The sequence below is a fragment of the Nycticebus coucang genome, chromosome 20 (genome assembly GCF_027406575.1).
Source record: "Nycticebus coucang isolate mNycCou1 chromosome 20, mNycCou1.pri, whole genome shotgun sequence".
Taxonomy (NCBI): domain Eukaryota; kingdom Metazoa; phylum Chordata; class Mammalia; order Primates; family Lorisidae; genus Nycticebus; species Nycticebus coucang.
In genome coordinates, this window is record NC_069799.1 from 31,409,052 (window position 1) to 31,425,690 (window position 16,639).

General features: G+C 41.7%; 1 protein-coding gene across 2 annotated transcripts in view; it reads right to left on the minus strand.

Moving 5' to 3' along the window:
* Nucleotides 1-6,337: 6,337 nt before the first annotated feature.
* LOC128572328 (zinc finger protein 92-like) overlaps nucleotides 6,338-16,639 on the minus strand; it is a 76,671-nt gene continuing 66,369 nt past the window's right edge. For both annotated transcript variants that reach the window (XM_053572156.1, XM_053572155.1), the window contains exon 4: nucleotides 6,338-8,019. In XM_053572156.1, the coding sequence (XP_053428131.1) occupies nucleotides 6,860-8,019 (1,160 nt within the window). In that variant the 3' untranslated portion in view covers nucleotides 6,338-6,859. The remainder of the gene's footprint in view (nucleotides 8,020-16,639) is intronic.

Below are 16,639 nucleotides of genomic sequence, written 5' to 3' on the forward strand. Positions count from 1 at the left end.
GAATTGCAAGGTCCATGAGGAATTCAGCCTGTCAACTGCCCACATATCCCCCATTTTATTTATTTAAAAGAGCCATTCTTTCGGGAGGCTGAGGCAAGAGAATCGCGTAAGCCCAAGAGTTAGAGGTTGCTGTGAGCCGTGTGACGCCACGGCACTCTACCCGAGGGCGGTACAGTGAGACTCTGTCTCTACAAAAAAAAAAAAAAAAAAAAAAAAAAGAGCCATTCTTCAAGTTCTACTAGGGTATTAGGAAAAGGAAGGAGGAAAAGGAACACAAAATTAAGATTTGGTGCCTGTAGCACAGTGGTTACAGCACCAGCCACATACACCAAGGCTGATGGGTTCAAATCTGGCCCAGGCCAGGTAAACGATGACAACTGCAACAAAAAATAGCCAGGGGTTGTGACTGGCACCTGTGGTCCCAGCTACTCAGGAGGTTGAGTCAAGAGAATTGCTTAATCCCAAAAGTTTGCTGTGAGCTGTGATGCCACAACACTCTATTGAGGGCGACATAGTGAGATTCTGTCTCCAAAATAAATTAAAAAAATCATATGACATATGACCACATTCGTCTGTTTGTTAGAAAGTCTTTGGGACATTGATTGGTTTTTATCTCCAGAGAATTCACTTGTAAGGTGTTTTGTTTTTTTTTTCACTTTTAAGTTTTTGATCAGCCCCATTCCTATGTTAACTTTGTGTTACAATTCAGGCCCTCCTCACTTAAGACACTGCAAAATTGCCAAAATTGCCTAGCTGTATCCACCACCTGCCCTGCTCATGTCCAACTAAGTGCCTAATTTAACATTTCCCCATCTGATTTGCAGAGCCAAATTCTTTGGGAATAGGGTGGTGACCAGTCAGACCACTGCTTCTTTGGCATTGTGGGTAGTGGGCTCTGCAATCAGCTATCAGGGCAAAGGCATGTGTCTATCCAGAGTACCACAGTAAGTGGGGTGCAGTTGTTTGTAAGCATGGTCATTTTCATACAGAGATGTCTGGTTGTTGTTCTAAATGTTGATACCTGGTGGTGTGCAGCATCTCTAAGTAGATAGCCTGTAAGTGGGGAGAAATAAATTTTGTTATGTAGGTGAAAATACAGAGTTTAGGCTTAGCACCTGTGGCTCAAGCAGCTAAGGCACCAGCCACATACACCTGAGCTGGTGGGTTCGAATCCAGTCTGGGCCTGCCAAATGCTGCAACCAAAAAATAGCTGGGTGTTGTGGTGGGCGCCTATAGTCTCAGCTACTTGGGAGGTAGAGGGAGAAGAATCGCTTAAGCCCAGGAGTTGGAGGTTGCTGTGAGCTGTGATGCCACCGCACTCTACCCAGGGTGACAGCTTGAGGCTCTGTCTCAATAAATAAATAAATAAATAAATAATAAAATACAGAGTTTGAAAATTAGAATAGGTTAATATCTGATACTTTTTTGCTCACTTTTCAAGCACAAATGGAAGGGAAGAAAAAAGGTTTTATAATATCATATAAATTTTAAAAAGTCATTTGTTAAAAATATGCCCAGTTATTGTAAGATCCAGACAGAGCAGTGCCAATTAAGAAATAAAAGTGGCTGCTGTTTTAAAAAGTAAAGAGAACCCCCTTTATTTTTCTTTCCTTAGCTCCAAATGACTAACTGACCTTGGGTTTTCTGCTGAGTGCTAGTATCTTATGTCAAGCTACTCATGGCATAGCAACCACAGTTTTTAGCAGGCAAAAAGATAGAAAAACAGTGTAATAAACTTTGCATTAACCCTATTATGGCAGATTGACTCTTAAGTTCTGACTTTTGATGTATTTTTCATTACTTTAAACACATGTATAAGAACAGGAATTTAGGCAGCGCCTGCAGCTCAGTGAATAGGACACTGGCCACATACACCAAGGCTGGTGGGTCCAAACCCAGCTCAGGCCTGCTAAAATGATAACTGCAACAAATGATAGCTGGGCATTGTGGTGGACGCCTATAGTCCCAGCTACTTGGGAGGCTCAGGCAAGAGAATACCTTGACCCAAGATTTTAAGGTTGCTGTGAGCTGTGATGCTATGGCACTCTACCCAGGGCAACAGTTTGAGACTGTCTCAAAAACAAAAAAAATAGCTGGATGTTGGGTAGATGCCTGTAGTCCCAGCTACATGGGAGGCTGAGATGAGAGAATTGCTTCAGCCCAAGAGTTTGAGGTTGCTGTGAGCTGTGATGCCACGGTATTCCACTGGGGGCAATGAAGTGAGAGGCTCTGTCTCAAAAAGAAAAAAAAAAGTCATAGTGAAATCATGTTATTGTCATTCACTTTACATTTTCTTTGTATAAAATCTCAGACAATGTGTATTAAATGCTTATCGATGGGCTCGGTAACTATAGCACAGCAATGACAACTGCAACAAAAAATAGCCAGGCACTGTGGCAAGCATCTGTAGTCTCAGCTACTTGGGAGGCTGAGGCAAGAGATTCACTTAAGCCCAAGAGTTTGAAGTTGTTGTGAGCTGTGACATTATAGCACTCTAACAAGGGCTACATACTGAGTCTCTGCCTTAAAAAAAAAATGCTTATTGATGATTACAGGTGCCTGCCACAATGCCCAGCTATTTTGTTGTTGTTGTTGTCATTGTTGATTAGCAGGCCCAGCCCGGGTTCAAACCCACCAGCCTCAGTGTACGTGCCTGGCGCCCCACCCTTTGAGCTACAGGCACCACCACTGGCCCGGGCTGGTCCCAAACTTGTGAGCTCAGGCAATCCACCCACCTCGGCCTCCCAGAGTGCTAGGGTTACAGGCATGAGCCACCATGCCTGGCTTCACCATGACTTAAGACAGAAATAATGTAAACATTTCTCCATAGAAAGTGCTATTAAAGGTTAGTTGTCAGAGCCCAGGACTGGCCAAGTCTCAGGCCAGCTTAACCAGGTTGCGGACAGGGACCGCTAAGCTACTTTGCTCAGGAACCATTTTTCTTAGGTGCCTGAGGGCTATCTACTTTAGCTGGAAAGAGAGAGAGAGTGTCTTAGAGAGAGTGAAGCAGTCTTCTTAGAGTAGATAGATCTTAGTCTTTAGTAGAGCTTGGTAATCTTCGGCAGACGTGGTGCTGGCATTCAGTAGGCAGGAGAGAAGACAGTCAGAGTAAGCAGGTCTGTGATAGAATGCGCATGCTTCCGACTGCCTGCTCCTCCAGCCTAATGTAAGACTGATCTTATGCCCCTCAACACCACAGGTGTAGAGACTGCCAATTCACCACTGCTCTCATCTTGCGAGCGCTCATGCTTGTTAGGAGTGCAAATCCCTCTCTCCATGCCCTTTTCACTAAGGTGTTCCATTGAACTACACAGGTATTTCTTGTAACTCTCACTCCTCCTAGCCATAGGCTATAAGGGCTGTTACAGTTAGTGGATAACAGTCCTCCATGTACTGGTATTAGAGGAGTGAAGATCACCACCATCGCCAGGCGCCAGGTTGTTGTGAGCTATGAGCCAGGGCAGTCTACCAAGGGTAATAAAGTGAGACTCTGTCTCAAAAAAACAGAAAAAAGAAAAAATGAACATCACCCAGCAAGACACCAAGCATGTCAATGAGAACACAACTACACCAAGATTATGAAACCCTCCACAGTTGTACAGTGCTGCCACTGTTAAGTGCACTGTGGGAAGTTCACAAAGTTTTTTTTTTTTTTTTTATTAAATCATAACTGTGTATATTGATGGGGTTCAGTGTACTGATTTGACATACAATGTGAAATGCTTACATTGAGGAAGTTCACAAACTTAACTCTCAGGTCTCAAATAAATTTCTTCATAATGAGATAAAGATCAAAAAGTAAGTGTTGTTTATTAAAGATCAGATGGCTGTAAAACAAATAAAAACAAATAAGTGCTGTTACCATTTGGTATTTGGGTAATAAACTGTCTTTCATCTGTATTTGTAGCATTTATTCTTTCTTTTTTTTTTTTTGTAATCTTATTTTTCAGTTTTTGGCCAGGGCTGGGTTTGAACCCGCCACCTCTGGCATATGGGGCCAGTGCCCTACTCCTTCGAGCCATAGGTGCCGCCCTGTAGCATTTATTATTTCAAGCACAAACTTGTGAAAGCCAAGAGAAGAAATTAATACAAATAAATCAATGTTGTTTAGGATATTACAACCTCATTTATAAGTGACTATGTTTGTAATTTTCCCTTTCTAATAATATATTTTCTCCAATTTTAATATCAGGTGTACCCAGATCAAGTAGAATGATTTTGAAGTATTTCTTCTTTTTCTATTGTCTATAAGATTTGGCATGATCTGTTTTTCGAATTTATCTTTTACTTTTACTTATAAATATTAGTTGTCTATTTTTTGAGACTTAAAAAGAAAAAAAGAACTGATGACTCCATACTGAATCTCAGAGTCAAAGCATTCTATATTAGACATACTCTTACTTGACAATATGAACGTTACTTTCTTCGCATTATTATTATTATTACTTAATATTTGATGTAGCAATTGTCTGATTCCTTTTCTGAATGTATTTATGTTTGTTCATTCTTTACCAGGGTTGTTTCTAGTCCTTATCTTAAACATTGTTACTGTTACTAAATTTTAAGCCTTTTAAATTTTGTGATGGCAAAAAAATGGAAACCTAATAAACACATGTATATTAAAAAAAAAAAAAAGACATCACTGTTGCAAAAAGGGATATGATTATCTTTACAGGATAAGAAACATTCCTGGTGAAAACTAGTCAGAATCCACAGCTCCAGCTCACTTCATAAACCTAGTACCTGCCAAGGGGAAACCAGAGGCCAAGGAAAGCCAATTATTACTTCTCTCCTCTCCAAGATCTTATTCATGCAAGTTTCCTATCAATCAAGTAGAAAATGGACTCAAAATAAAACATGTACTGGGCGTCACCTATGTTTCAGTGGGTAGGGTGCCAGCCCCCTATACCAAGGGTGGCGGTTTCAAACCTGGCCCCAAACTGCAACAAAAAAATAGCCGGGCGTTGTGGTGGACGCCTGTAGTCCCAGCTACTTGGGAGGCTGAGGCAAGAGAATCGCCTAAGCCCAAGAACTGGAGGTTGCTGTTAGCTGTGATACCACAGCACTCTACCGAGGGTGATAAAGTGAAACACTGTCTCTACAAAATAAAATAAAATAAAATAAAACACATACCCCTGCGATACAGGCAGGAAAACACGCAGTACAACATAATCGTACATTAAGAGATAATAATCATAGCCAGGCGTTGTGGTGGACGCCTGTAGTCCCAGCTACTTGGGAGGCTGAAGCAAGAGAATCACTTAAGCCCAGGAGCTGGAGGTTGCTGTGAGCTCACTCTACTGAGGGCAACAAACTCTGTCTCTCTCTCAAAAACAAAAAAAGATAATAATGAAATCAAAATTACAAGGGTGAGGTTCTATAAGATGAATGTCCAATACTACTTCATTTACAACACTTAGGTATTGAACAACAAGTATTCATCTGTTTCAGGCTTTTCAATGAAAATAATAGGGGTGTGAGATGAACTTTGGCAACCTTGAAGGCCCATATCTCATAAATTTGTCAATCAAAGGATATGTGCTTTTTTTTTTTTGAGACAGAGTTTCAAGCTGTCACCCTCAGTAGACTGCTATGATGTCATAGCTCACAACAACCTCAAAATCTTGGGCTTAAGTGATTCTCTTGCCTCAGATTCCCAAGTAGCTGGGACTACAGGTGCCCACCAAAACGGCCAGCTATTTTTTTTGTTGCAGTTGTCATTTTAGCTGGCCCAGGCTGGGTTCCAACCAACCAGCCTTGGTGTATGTGACCAGTGCCCTACCCACTGAGCTACGGGCGCCACCACTTGTCAGGTTCTTGACATTTGTAGAGTTTTTCATCAACATGAATTCTATTGTGTATACAAAACTATAACTCCTGGGATTAGGCATTGTTACAATTTTTCTCTAGTGTGATTTCTCTTATGTTTACTAAGGGTTGAAGACCAGTTAAAATTTTTGCCGCATCGACTCAGGAGGCTGAGGCAAGAGACTTGCCTAAGCCCAAGAGCTGGAGGTTGCTATGAGCTGTGACGCCACAGCACTCTACCGAGAATGACAAAGTGAGACTGTCTCTAAAAAAATAAAATAAAGGGCGGCACCTGTGGCTCAGTGAGTAGGGCGCCGGCCCCATATGCCGAGGGTGGTGGGTTCAAACCCAGCCCCGGCTGAACTGCAACCAAAAAAAAAAAAAAAAAAATAGCCGGGCGTTGTGGCGGGCGCCTGTAGTCCCAGCTACTTGAGAGGCTGAGGCAAGAGAATCGCTTAAGCCCAGGAATTGGAGGTTGCTGTGAGCTGTGTGAGGCCACGGCACTCTACGCAGGGCCATACAAAAAAAAAAAAATAAAATAAAATAAAAAAGAAATAAAGGGTGGTACCTTGGCTCAAAGGAGTAGGGCGCTGGCCCCATATGCCGGAGATGGCAGGTTCAAACCCAGTCCTGGTCAAAAAACAAAACAAAACAAAACAAAAGAAATAAAAAAATCTTTGCCACATTATTCTCATCTGTAATATTTCTCTCCAACAAGAATTTTGTGCGTAGTAAGATTTGAGCTCTGTTTAAAGGCACTGCTACACTGTTCACATTTGTATGGTTTCTCTCCAATGTGAATACTTTTATGTTTAGCATGTTATGAAAACCATGTAAACAGGGCAGCACCTGTGGCTCAAAGGAGTAGGGTGCCTGCCCCATATGCCAGAGGTGGCAGGTTCAAACCCAGCCCTGGCCAGAAACTGCAAAAAACAAAAACAAAAACAAAAAACAAAAAAACAAAAAAACATGTAAACGTATTTCCACATTCTTCATATTTGTAGGGCTTCCCCCAGCATTTCTTTTGTGTACAGTCAGGTTTGAATGTGAGTTATTGGCTTGTCACACTGTTCATATTTGTAAGGTTTCTCTCAGAATGAATTCTTTGATGTCTAGAAAGGTTTGAGTACCAATTAAAGGCTTTGCCACATTGCTGACATTCATAGGGTTTCTCTCCAGAATGAATTCTTTTATGTGAAGAAAGGTTTGAGTAGTGGTTAAAGGCTTTGCCACATTGTTCACATTTGTAGGGTTTCTCACCAGAATGAATTCTTTTATGTGCAGAAAGGTTTGAGTACTGGTTAAAGGTTTTGCCACATTGTTGACATTTGTAGGGTTTCTCTCCAGAATGAATTCTTTGATGTACAGAAAGATTTGAGTACTGTTTAAAGGCTTTGCCACATTGTTGACATTTGTAAGGTTTCTCACCAGAATGAATTCTTTGATGTTTAGTTAGAATTGAACTACAATTAAAGGCTTTGCCACATTCTTGACATTTGTATGGTTTATCTCCAGAATGAATTCTTTGATGTCTACAAAGGTTTGAGTACTGGTTAAAAACTTTGCCACATTCTTGACATTTGTGTGGTTTCTCTCCAGAATGAATTCTTTGATGTGCCGAAAGTTTTGATTTCCGGCCAAAGGTTTTGCCACATTCTTCACATTTGTAGGGTTTCTCTCCATTATAAATTCTCTTATATTTAGAATATTTTGAGCTGTGGTTAAGATATTTGCCATAATTTTCATGCTGGTGGAGTTCTTCTGTAGTATAAAGTCCACGGTGGCTAGACAGGCCTGAGCAAGATTTAAAGACTTTGGAACATTCTTTACTTTTTTGCTCCTTTTCCACAAAATGAATTATCTTATGATTTTCAATGTGTGAGCATAGGTTTAAGGTTTTCCCACATTTTTCACACTTAGAAGTTTTCTCTACAGTTTCTATCAGCTTATTTGTATTTAGATTTGACAGTTTTCTGTTGACATGTGAACATTTACTGCATTGGTAGATCTTGCCAAGAGGAGCTGCTAAACATTTGTCCAGTCCACTGTAACATACTTTCTGCTCCTTACACTCATATACCCTTTCCCAGTCTTTTGTTAAGTTCAAATTTTCAGGACCATAGTTTTCACATCTTCTCAGGATTATCACTGGGAATAAAATATTTTTACCAAGCTCCTGTGAATGGTCTTCAGTAGAACGATTGCATATACCTAAAAGAAATTTATAAAATATAAAATTATGCCACTGATTTGTAATAATTGAATAAATACACATTAAAAATTTTGTCTGTAAAATTATGCCTAGCACAGTAGGAAAAAGGTATAATATAGTACATACGACCTAATACATTTTTAGATATATAACAAATATATGCTGCACTTTGGGGAATTATAAAAACCAAGTAAGAATTTGCAGCATACCAGGTGAGCACAATGTTAAGAGGCACATATAGGCTGGGCAGGGTGGCTCATGTTTGTAATCCTAGCACTTTTGGGGACTGACATGGGATTATTTAAAAACAGGCCTTTGAGTCCAGCCTCAGCCAGAGTGAGACCCCATCTGTACCAGAAATAGAAAAATTAGTTGGTCTTGTGGCAGACTGCTATAGTCCCAGCAACTCGGGAAGCTGAGGTGAGAGGATAGCTTAAGCCCAGGAGACTGAGGTTGCTAGGAGATCTGATGCCCCAGTACTCTACCCAGGGTAACAGAGACTCTGTCTAAAAAATATATAAAGACATAAAATAAAATAAGAAAAACATACAATAATAAGAATCACAGAATGGGAAGAAAAGTTTGTCTTTTTTTTTTTTTTTTTTTAGAGACAAAGTCTCATTTTATCGCCCTCAGTAGGGTGCTGTAGCATCACAGCTCACAGCAACCTCCAATTGTCTTAGGCGATTCTCTTGCCTCAGCCTCCTTAGTAGCTGAGACTACAGACACCTGCCACAACGCCCGTCTAAGTTTGTTGTACTTATACATCACAGACTTTACCCCATCTTCAGACAGTATGGTGCATACAGAAGTAAACTTCAAACTCTGTTTTGTCCTCAAAAGAAAAATAGTGACATCTGTGTTAATCTTTCTAGCTTTTGCAGGCTCCTCCAAAGAAAGGTTGCTGTCTCCCATGAATTACAGAGCTGAAAGGAATGGTGCTATAGTTTATAAGATAGACTGGGGATGCTGAAACCAAAGGTAAAATGTTTCAGCAACAGAAACTTCAATACAAAAGGTGGATTCTTGCCGGGAGCCAAAACATCTCACAAGAATACCCCTTGCTATCTTGATTTTACAGGCAAACTGTTCTCAGGAATTCAACCGTAAACAGTAATGGTACTTTCCCCTTGCATATCTCTTCAAAAATGCACCCCCTGCCTTAGGGTCCTTCTCCTAGTGATTTTCCAGAAACTAGCCCCCTCCCCGCCCTGTTAGGAATAGCCCTTAGTTACTTCCTCGTTTGAATGTTTATAAGTCCAGCTGAAAAATAAACTCTTCGGAGCTTGATCAGACTCTTGACTTGCTCTCATTCTTTCGTGTCTCTTGTCCCCTCATTCGACTGACCCCTTTGTTTCCCAGGTCCCCGTTGAATTCCCCACGGGCCGGGGCAATTGGCGCCCGACGTGGGGCAAGGGTACGGGGGTGTCATCGAACGTTGCTGCCAGTAAGGGTACCCTTATCATTGGATTGCCGCAACACCAAGGTTGTGAGTGAAAATCCGCACTGTGATCGCCGCGCCACAAGAAGGACGTGAGTGAAGATCTGCACTGAGATCACTGCAGAATTGCCCACCTGCGAGTCTGATCCGTCAAGGTAAGAAAAAGCAATGAGTTTATGGGACAAACGTTAAGTAAACATAACTTATTTATTCAGGGACTCAAGGAGTCCCTCAAGACACGAGGAATTCGGGTAAAGAAAAAGGATCTCTATAAATTTTTTGTTTTTATTGATGATATCTGTCCTTGGTTCCCCCAAGAAGTCACTATTGATGTTCTGAGATGGACTAGAGTCGGTGATTGTCTAAAAGATTATTATAGAACATTTGGCCCCGAAAAAATCCCTGTTCACGCATTTTCCTACTGGAACTTGATCTATGATATTTTAAAAACTTACAACCAATGGCCTGATATCCAAGAAGTTGTTAAAGAAGGAGAGAAGGCGCTTAAAGACACTCTAGACCGCCCTCAGCCTGCCCTTCTGTTTCTGTTCCTATGCCTGAGCCTGAAAAACGGGGGTTCCCTGTCCAGCCCTGAGTGGGAAAATCCTGTATCAATGTTACATCTCATAAATGCCTCTCATTTGTAAAATGTAATAATTTGATTGTTTAAATTGTTGGGGAAACTGAATCTTTGTCTTAGGGTAAGATTCTTACCTTTTAAACCTTCTAGTTATCAGTTTGGTTGAGTGAATGGGTGACTTCATGGTAAACTGGGATCCTGTTTTGTGGAAAGTGAGTTTTTAAGAGCAAGAGAAATTAGACAGGAGAATGGCATTGTGTAAAGAAAGAATCTTGTATGATAAATTTTGTCCTGAAACAGAATGGTTGTGTAAGAAAGTGAAAGGCAGGGCAAAAGTTAAAGAAAGTTTAGAATGTTTGTAGATGGTCTGTGCAGGTTAAATGAAGTTCATAAAAGAGACTTTGTGAAAGAATTTACATGTGATCCAGTTGACTATGTATTTCCTTTAAAATCTTTTGGCTGGTAATTTTCTTTAAACAAATGTTTTAGGCCTTTGATATTTAACAAACCTTCCAAAATAAAAACTCTAAATATGGGGCTATCAGGTTTGTCCCCCAAAACCCGCCCCCTCAAGTCCAAGCCTCTTCTCCCTCTCCTGAGCAACTGCCGGCAGCGCAGGACTGGACCTCTGTTCCTCCACCAGCGCAATACTAACACCTGAAATGGGCATCCAAATCCTCCCTATTGGGGTTTATGGCCCCTTGCCCCCCAACACTTTCAGACTTCTTCTTGGCCATGCCAGTACCACCCTGCAAGGCCTCACTATCCCCCCCGCATCACTGATAACGATTACGCTGGAGAAATTAAAATACTTGCTTCCGCCTCCCTCGGCCCTATAACCATTCACCCAGGCCAAAGAATAGCTCAGCTCTTCCCCTCCAACCATCCTTATTCTCTAAAAACCCGGGGTACTCATAACCTCGGTTCCTGTGACGCTTATTGGGTCAGACAAATCACACAAGAAAAACCCCTCCTTAAGCTACAATTAAACGGCAAAACTTTTGAAGGATTACTTGACACTGGGGCAGACGCCACAGTAATCGCCAGTAAATACTGGCCCCCTTCCTGGCCCCTCACTACTTCCCTAACCCATCTCCGGGGTATTGGCCAAACCTCCAACCCCCAACAGAGTGCTGAAATCCTCAAATGGACAGACGAGGAAGGCAACACTGGTACTGTCCAACCTTATGTTGTGCCTGGCCTCCCAGTCAATCTCTGGGGCAGAGACATCCTGGCCCAACTAAGACTAACTATGTGCAGTCCAAATATGAAAGAAAATGCAGCCAGATGGCTGCCTGAAAGATTAGTAAAACAAATTGATAACAATTCTAAAATCCAGGGAGAAAAACCTCCCTGAGATTATCTTTCTCCCTTATTCTTGCTATTAATAATCACCCTTGGACCCATTATTCTTAACAAAATCATGAATTTTATCAAATCACAGATTGACTCCCTGGCATCAAAACCCATTCAAGTCCATTATCATAGACTCAATCTTGCAGACCGGGGCCTTGCCAACGAAGATATTCCTCCAGGAACCGCGTAAGCACTCAGAGCTATGCACGTTGACTCACCATCATATGTGAGTACAACCTGGGTACCTTTTTACGGGGTGCAATAAAGACACTGCAGAGGGAAGGCATAAACAGCCTCTCTGAGTCCCTTGGAAGCAAACCTGATTTGCACAGAGGTTAGCGTCGTAAAAATTTCTCCTCTCCTCCCCAAAAGACGCTCAAACTTATCATGCGGTCATTATGCCCACGGGAGGAATCAGGTCAATACTTCCCCCCAAAAGGTTAATGCCCTCTCTTCTACGCCCACAACTGACAGACCCCAACAATTTAAAAAACTAAACGGGAGGAGACGCCGGGAGCCAAAACATCTCACAAGAATACCCCTTGCTATCTTGATTTTACAGGCAAACTGTTCTCAGGAATTCAACCGTAAACAGCAATGGTACTTTCCCCTTGCGTATCTCTTCAAAAATGCACCCCCCGCCTTAGGGTCCTTCTCCTAGTAATTTTCCAGAAACTAGCCCCCTCCCCGCCCTGTTAGGAATAGCCCTTAGTTACTTCCTCGTTTGAATGTTTATAAGTCCAGCTGAAAAATAAACTCTTCGGAGCTTGATCAGACTCTTGACTTGCTCTCATTCTTTCGTGTCTCTTGTCCCCTCATTCGACTGACCCCTTTGTTTCCCAGGTCCCCGCTGAATTCCCCGCGGGCCGGGGCAGATTCTGAACTAGCAAGTGATGAGAAACAGCTCTTAAGAGGAAATGTGGCCTAGGTGCCCTTGGTTCAGTCATTAGGGTACCAGCCACATACACCGGGATTGGCAGGTTCAAACCCAGCCTGGGCCTACTAAACAACGACAACTATATAAGAATAACAAAATACCTGGGCATTGTGGTGGGCACTTGTAGTCCCAACTACTTGGGAGGCTGAGGCAAGAGAATCATTTAAGCCCAGGAGTTTGCTGTGAGCTGTGACAGCATGGCACTCTATCGAGGGTGATATAGTGAGACTGTCTCAAAAAAAAGAAAATCTGCCTGTAATCCCAGCTACTTGGGAGGCTGCGGCAAGAGAATCGCTTAAGCTCAAGAGTTTGAGGTTGTTGTTAGCTGTGATGCCATGGCACTCTACTGAGGGTGACATAGTGAGACCCTGTCTCAAAAAAAAAAAAAGAGAAAATGTGGCAAAATGCTTCAACTAGAAAATAACCACATAATTCCGCAGACTAAAATACTTTCAGAATGTATATGAAGTTCCTGAACACTTTAGTACAATTTGTGTCAGAGTCCTGCAGGATAAAGTCATATCCTGAATTTTATGAAAGGTGCTTTTTGTGATCCTCAAAAGTCAGTGAAAGATTACAACATGTACAAAGTATTAGGGCAACAGAACCCAAAGAAACAAAGCAAATAATGTAGAATCAACCCTAAAAAATATAAATGTGTACATTACCAAAAAAAAAATACCTTCATAATGGTAACTGGGTGAAATGGTTATGATACAGTCAACTAAGTAAGATCAGAAAAATGAAGATATGAACAAGAAATAAAGGCTTTATAAAAACAGAAATTCTGAAGTTAAAAAACACAGTGGAAAAGATAGAGGAATTCTTTTTCTTTTCTTTCTTTCTTTCTTTCTTTTTTTTTTTTTTTGAGACAGAGTCTCACGATGTTGCCCTGGGTAGAGTGCTGTGGTGCTACAGTCACAGAAACCTCAAACTCTTGGGCTTAAGAGATTCTCTTGTCTCAGAGTCCCAAGTAGCTGGGACCACCAGCACTTGCCACAACACCCAGATATTGTTACAGTTGTCATTGTTGTTTAGCTGGCCCGGGGTAGGTTCAAACCCGCCAGCCTTGTTGTATATGGCTAGCACCATAACCACTATGGTACAGGCACCGAGCCCAAAGACTCCATTCTAGACAAAGGAAAGCACCCCCAGAAAAAGAGTAAAATTAAAAGTAAGCTGAGTGAGTTGGAACAAAGAAAAGTTTACTAGTTTACATTTAAGCTTGCTAGCAAACTTCCTAACTTTTCTGAAATTCTAGTCTGTTGGGGATACAGCTTACAAACATCCCTGCTGGGTCTGTGAGCACTTTGAGGAAAAACAGCCATAGAGCAAGACCTAGAAAGATACTGGGTCGATTCCTGCCTAGTAAACAGGGAAAGCAGATACCCATTGTGGAGATTTACATTTGCCTGGGGCAGAGATCAAGGGAGTAGCTCAAGCCCTGAGATACGGGCAGAAGAGCTTATATCCTTTATTGCACAGGAAGATCCTCTGTGGTGGTGATGGGAGGAAAATTCCTCCCTTCCACTGATTCCTCAGAGATTAAACCTGGTGGCCTTTTACTCCACAGGGAACTAGTGGAATTTAACACCTCCCTAGAAATCTGTGTGTGTGATCTCAAGAGGGAAGCTCTCCCAATACAAGGCTTAGATTTCAGATTTCTCAAAGCTACCCTTAAGGTTAATAATAATAACAATAGGAGCTGATACGCTCACTCAGAAACTGCTGTCATCTTTGTTCCCTCCCTCATTTTACCCTCGGGGCAAATAGACTTCAATGAAAGCAGACTGGAGCAAATACTCCACACCATGGTCGGAATCCCACAAATGGGCAATGGACTACTGTGTCTCATGTCTGTGTCTTTACCATCTTTCTAACTCTATATTTCTTCAGTTGGTTGCTGCTGGTTTCCACAGGTCTTAGCAGACCCTGCCCCCAGGGTGGGACCCTAACATTTGGTGCCCAAGTAGAAAGAGACAATTATGGTAGATGAAATAACCCAGTGTCCACCCCCCACAACAAATACATCTGCATCCTCTTATATAAAATATCTAAAGTCATTACATTTGTAGTAATAAAAGGAAAATAGTGGCTCGGTGCCTATAGCTCAGTGGCTAGAGCACCAGCCCCATACACTGGAGCTGGCAGGTTTAAATCCAGCCCGGGCTTGCCAAACAACAATGACAATTACAGCAAAAAATGGCAGGGCATTGTGGCGGGTGCCTGTAGTCCCAGCTAGTTGGAGGCTGAAGCAAGAGAATCGCTTAAGCCTGAGAGTTTGACATTGTTGTGAGCTGTGACGCCACAGCACTCAACCTAGGGAGGTATAATGAAACTCTGTGTCAAAAAAGAAAAAAAAGAAAAATAGTGTAGAGAGCAGTATTTATAAATGTTCTAAAAAGTGGGGGAAATGGGTATAGTATTTGCACATACATTGAATTACACATTTGCATGATAAAATTGTTCTAGAGATGTAGCTTCATTAACAATGTCAATATACTTTTTTCTTTTTCTTTTCTTTTTTTTTTTTTTTTGAGACAGAGTCTCACTTTGTCACCTTTAGTAAAGTGCCATGGAGTCACAGCTCACAGCAACCTCAAACTCTTGGGCTCCAACAATTCTCTTGCCTCAGCCACCTGAGTAGCTGGGACTACAGGAGTCCTCCACAACGCTCAGCTATTTTTTTTTAGAGATGGTGGGGGGGGGTCTCCTTATGGCTCAGGCTGGTCTCGAACCCATGAGCTCAGGCAATCCACTGCTTTGGCCTCCCAGAGTGCTATGATTACAGGTGTGGACCATCATGCCTGGACAATGTCAATATACTTAACACGAGTGAACTGTACAATTAAAATGATAAGGATTGTCAATTTCATGTTTTTTTTTAACAGGAAAACATAATACCAAAAAGAGAGTTTTATGGCTTCTCAAAATTTATCTTCAAATCACACAAACATACTATATATTCAACCATTAATGTGTTAATTTTTTTATTTTTTCTTTTTGCTGTCACCCTGGGTAGAGTGCCATGGCATCACAGCTCATAGCAAACTCCAACTCCTGGGCTCAAGCGATTCTCCTGCCTCTGCCTCCCAAGTAACTGGGACTACAGGCAACCCCCAAACACCCAGCTATTTTTTGTTTGCAGCTGTCATTGTTATTTGGGGGGCTTGGGCTGGATTTGAATCCACCAGCTCATGTGTATGTGGCTGGCGCCTTAGCCACTTGAGCCACAGGCACCAACATGTATTAAAATTAAGACAGTTTTGGCCAGGCGAGATGGCTCATGCCTGTAATCCTAGCACTCTGAGATGCCGAGGCAGGTGGATTGCCTGAGCTCATTACTTCATACTGAGTAAACTGAGTGAATGCTTGAGGATATTTTTCCATTAACTCTGTTCCCCTGTGGCTACTTTCTTCTTTATGATTTTGTTTACACAACTGCCCAGAGGTGTATAAGAGTGAGAGCGTGAGTCAGAGAGCTCATCTCTAAAAATAGCCTGGCATTGTGATGGGTTTCTATAGTCCCAGCTAGTTGGGAGGCTGAGGCAAGGGAATCACTTCAGCCCAAGATTTTGAGGTTGCTATGAGCTGTGATGCCATGGCATTCTACCAAGAGCAACAACGTGAAACTCTGACTGAAAAGAGAGAGGGAGAGAGGGAAAAAAAAAGAAAATTCAAGGGAAAGCCAAAAAATAATGTGGAAATTAAACACACTCTTAAAAAAATTCTAGGTCAAAGATTAAATAAATTCATTTTGCTGGAATATTTATACTACCTACACTAAAAAACAAATTCAGTGCAACCTTCATCAAATTTCGAATAGTATATTATCTGCAAATTATTTATTTATTTTGATACAGAGTTTTACTATGTCACCCTCGGTAGAGTGTTGCTGTGGTGTCACAGCTCAGAGCAACCTCAAACTCTTGGACTTAAGCAATTCTCTTCCCTCAGCCTCCCAGGGAGCTGGAACTACAGGTGCCTGCCACAATGCCTGACTATTATTTTTTGTCGTAGTTGTCATTATTGTTTAGCAGGCCTGGGCTAAACCCATCAGCCCTGGTGTATGTGGCCACTGAGCGACAGGTACCGGGCCTATCTGCAACAAAATTTGTTTAGAAACAATGACTAGCCATATCCTATTTAAAAAAAAAAAAAAGCTGGGATCAGGGGTGGCTCACATATGTAATCCCAGCCTTTTGACAGGCTAAGCTGGGAGGATCACTTGAAGTCAGGAGTTCTATAATACAGGGCTGAGCAAGAACAAAAATCCATCTCTACAGAAAAATAGAAAAAAACTAC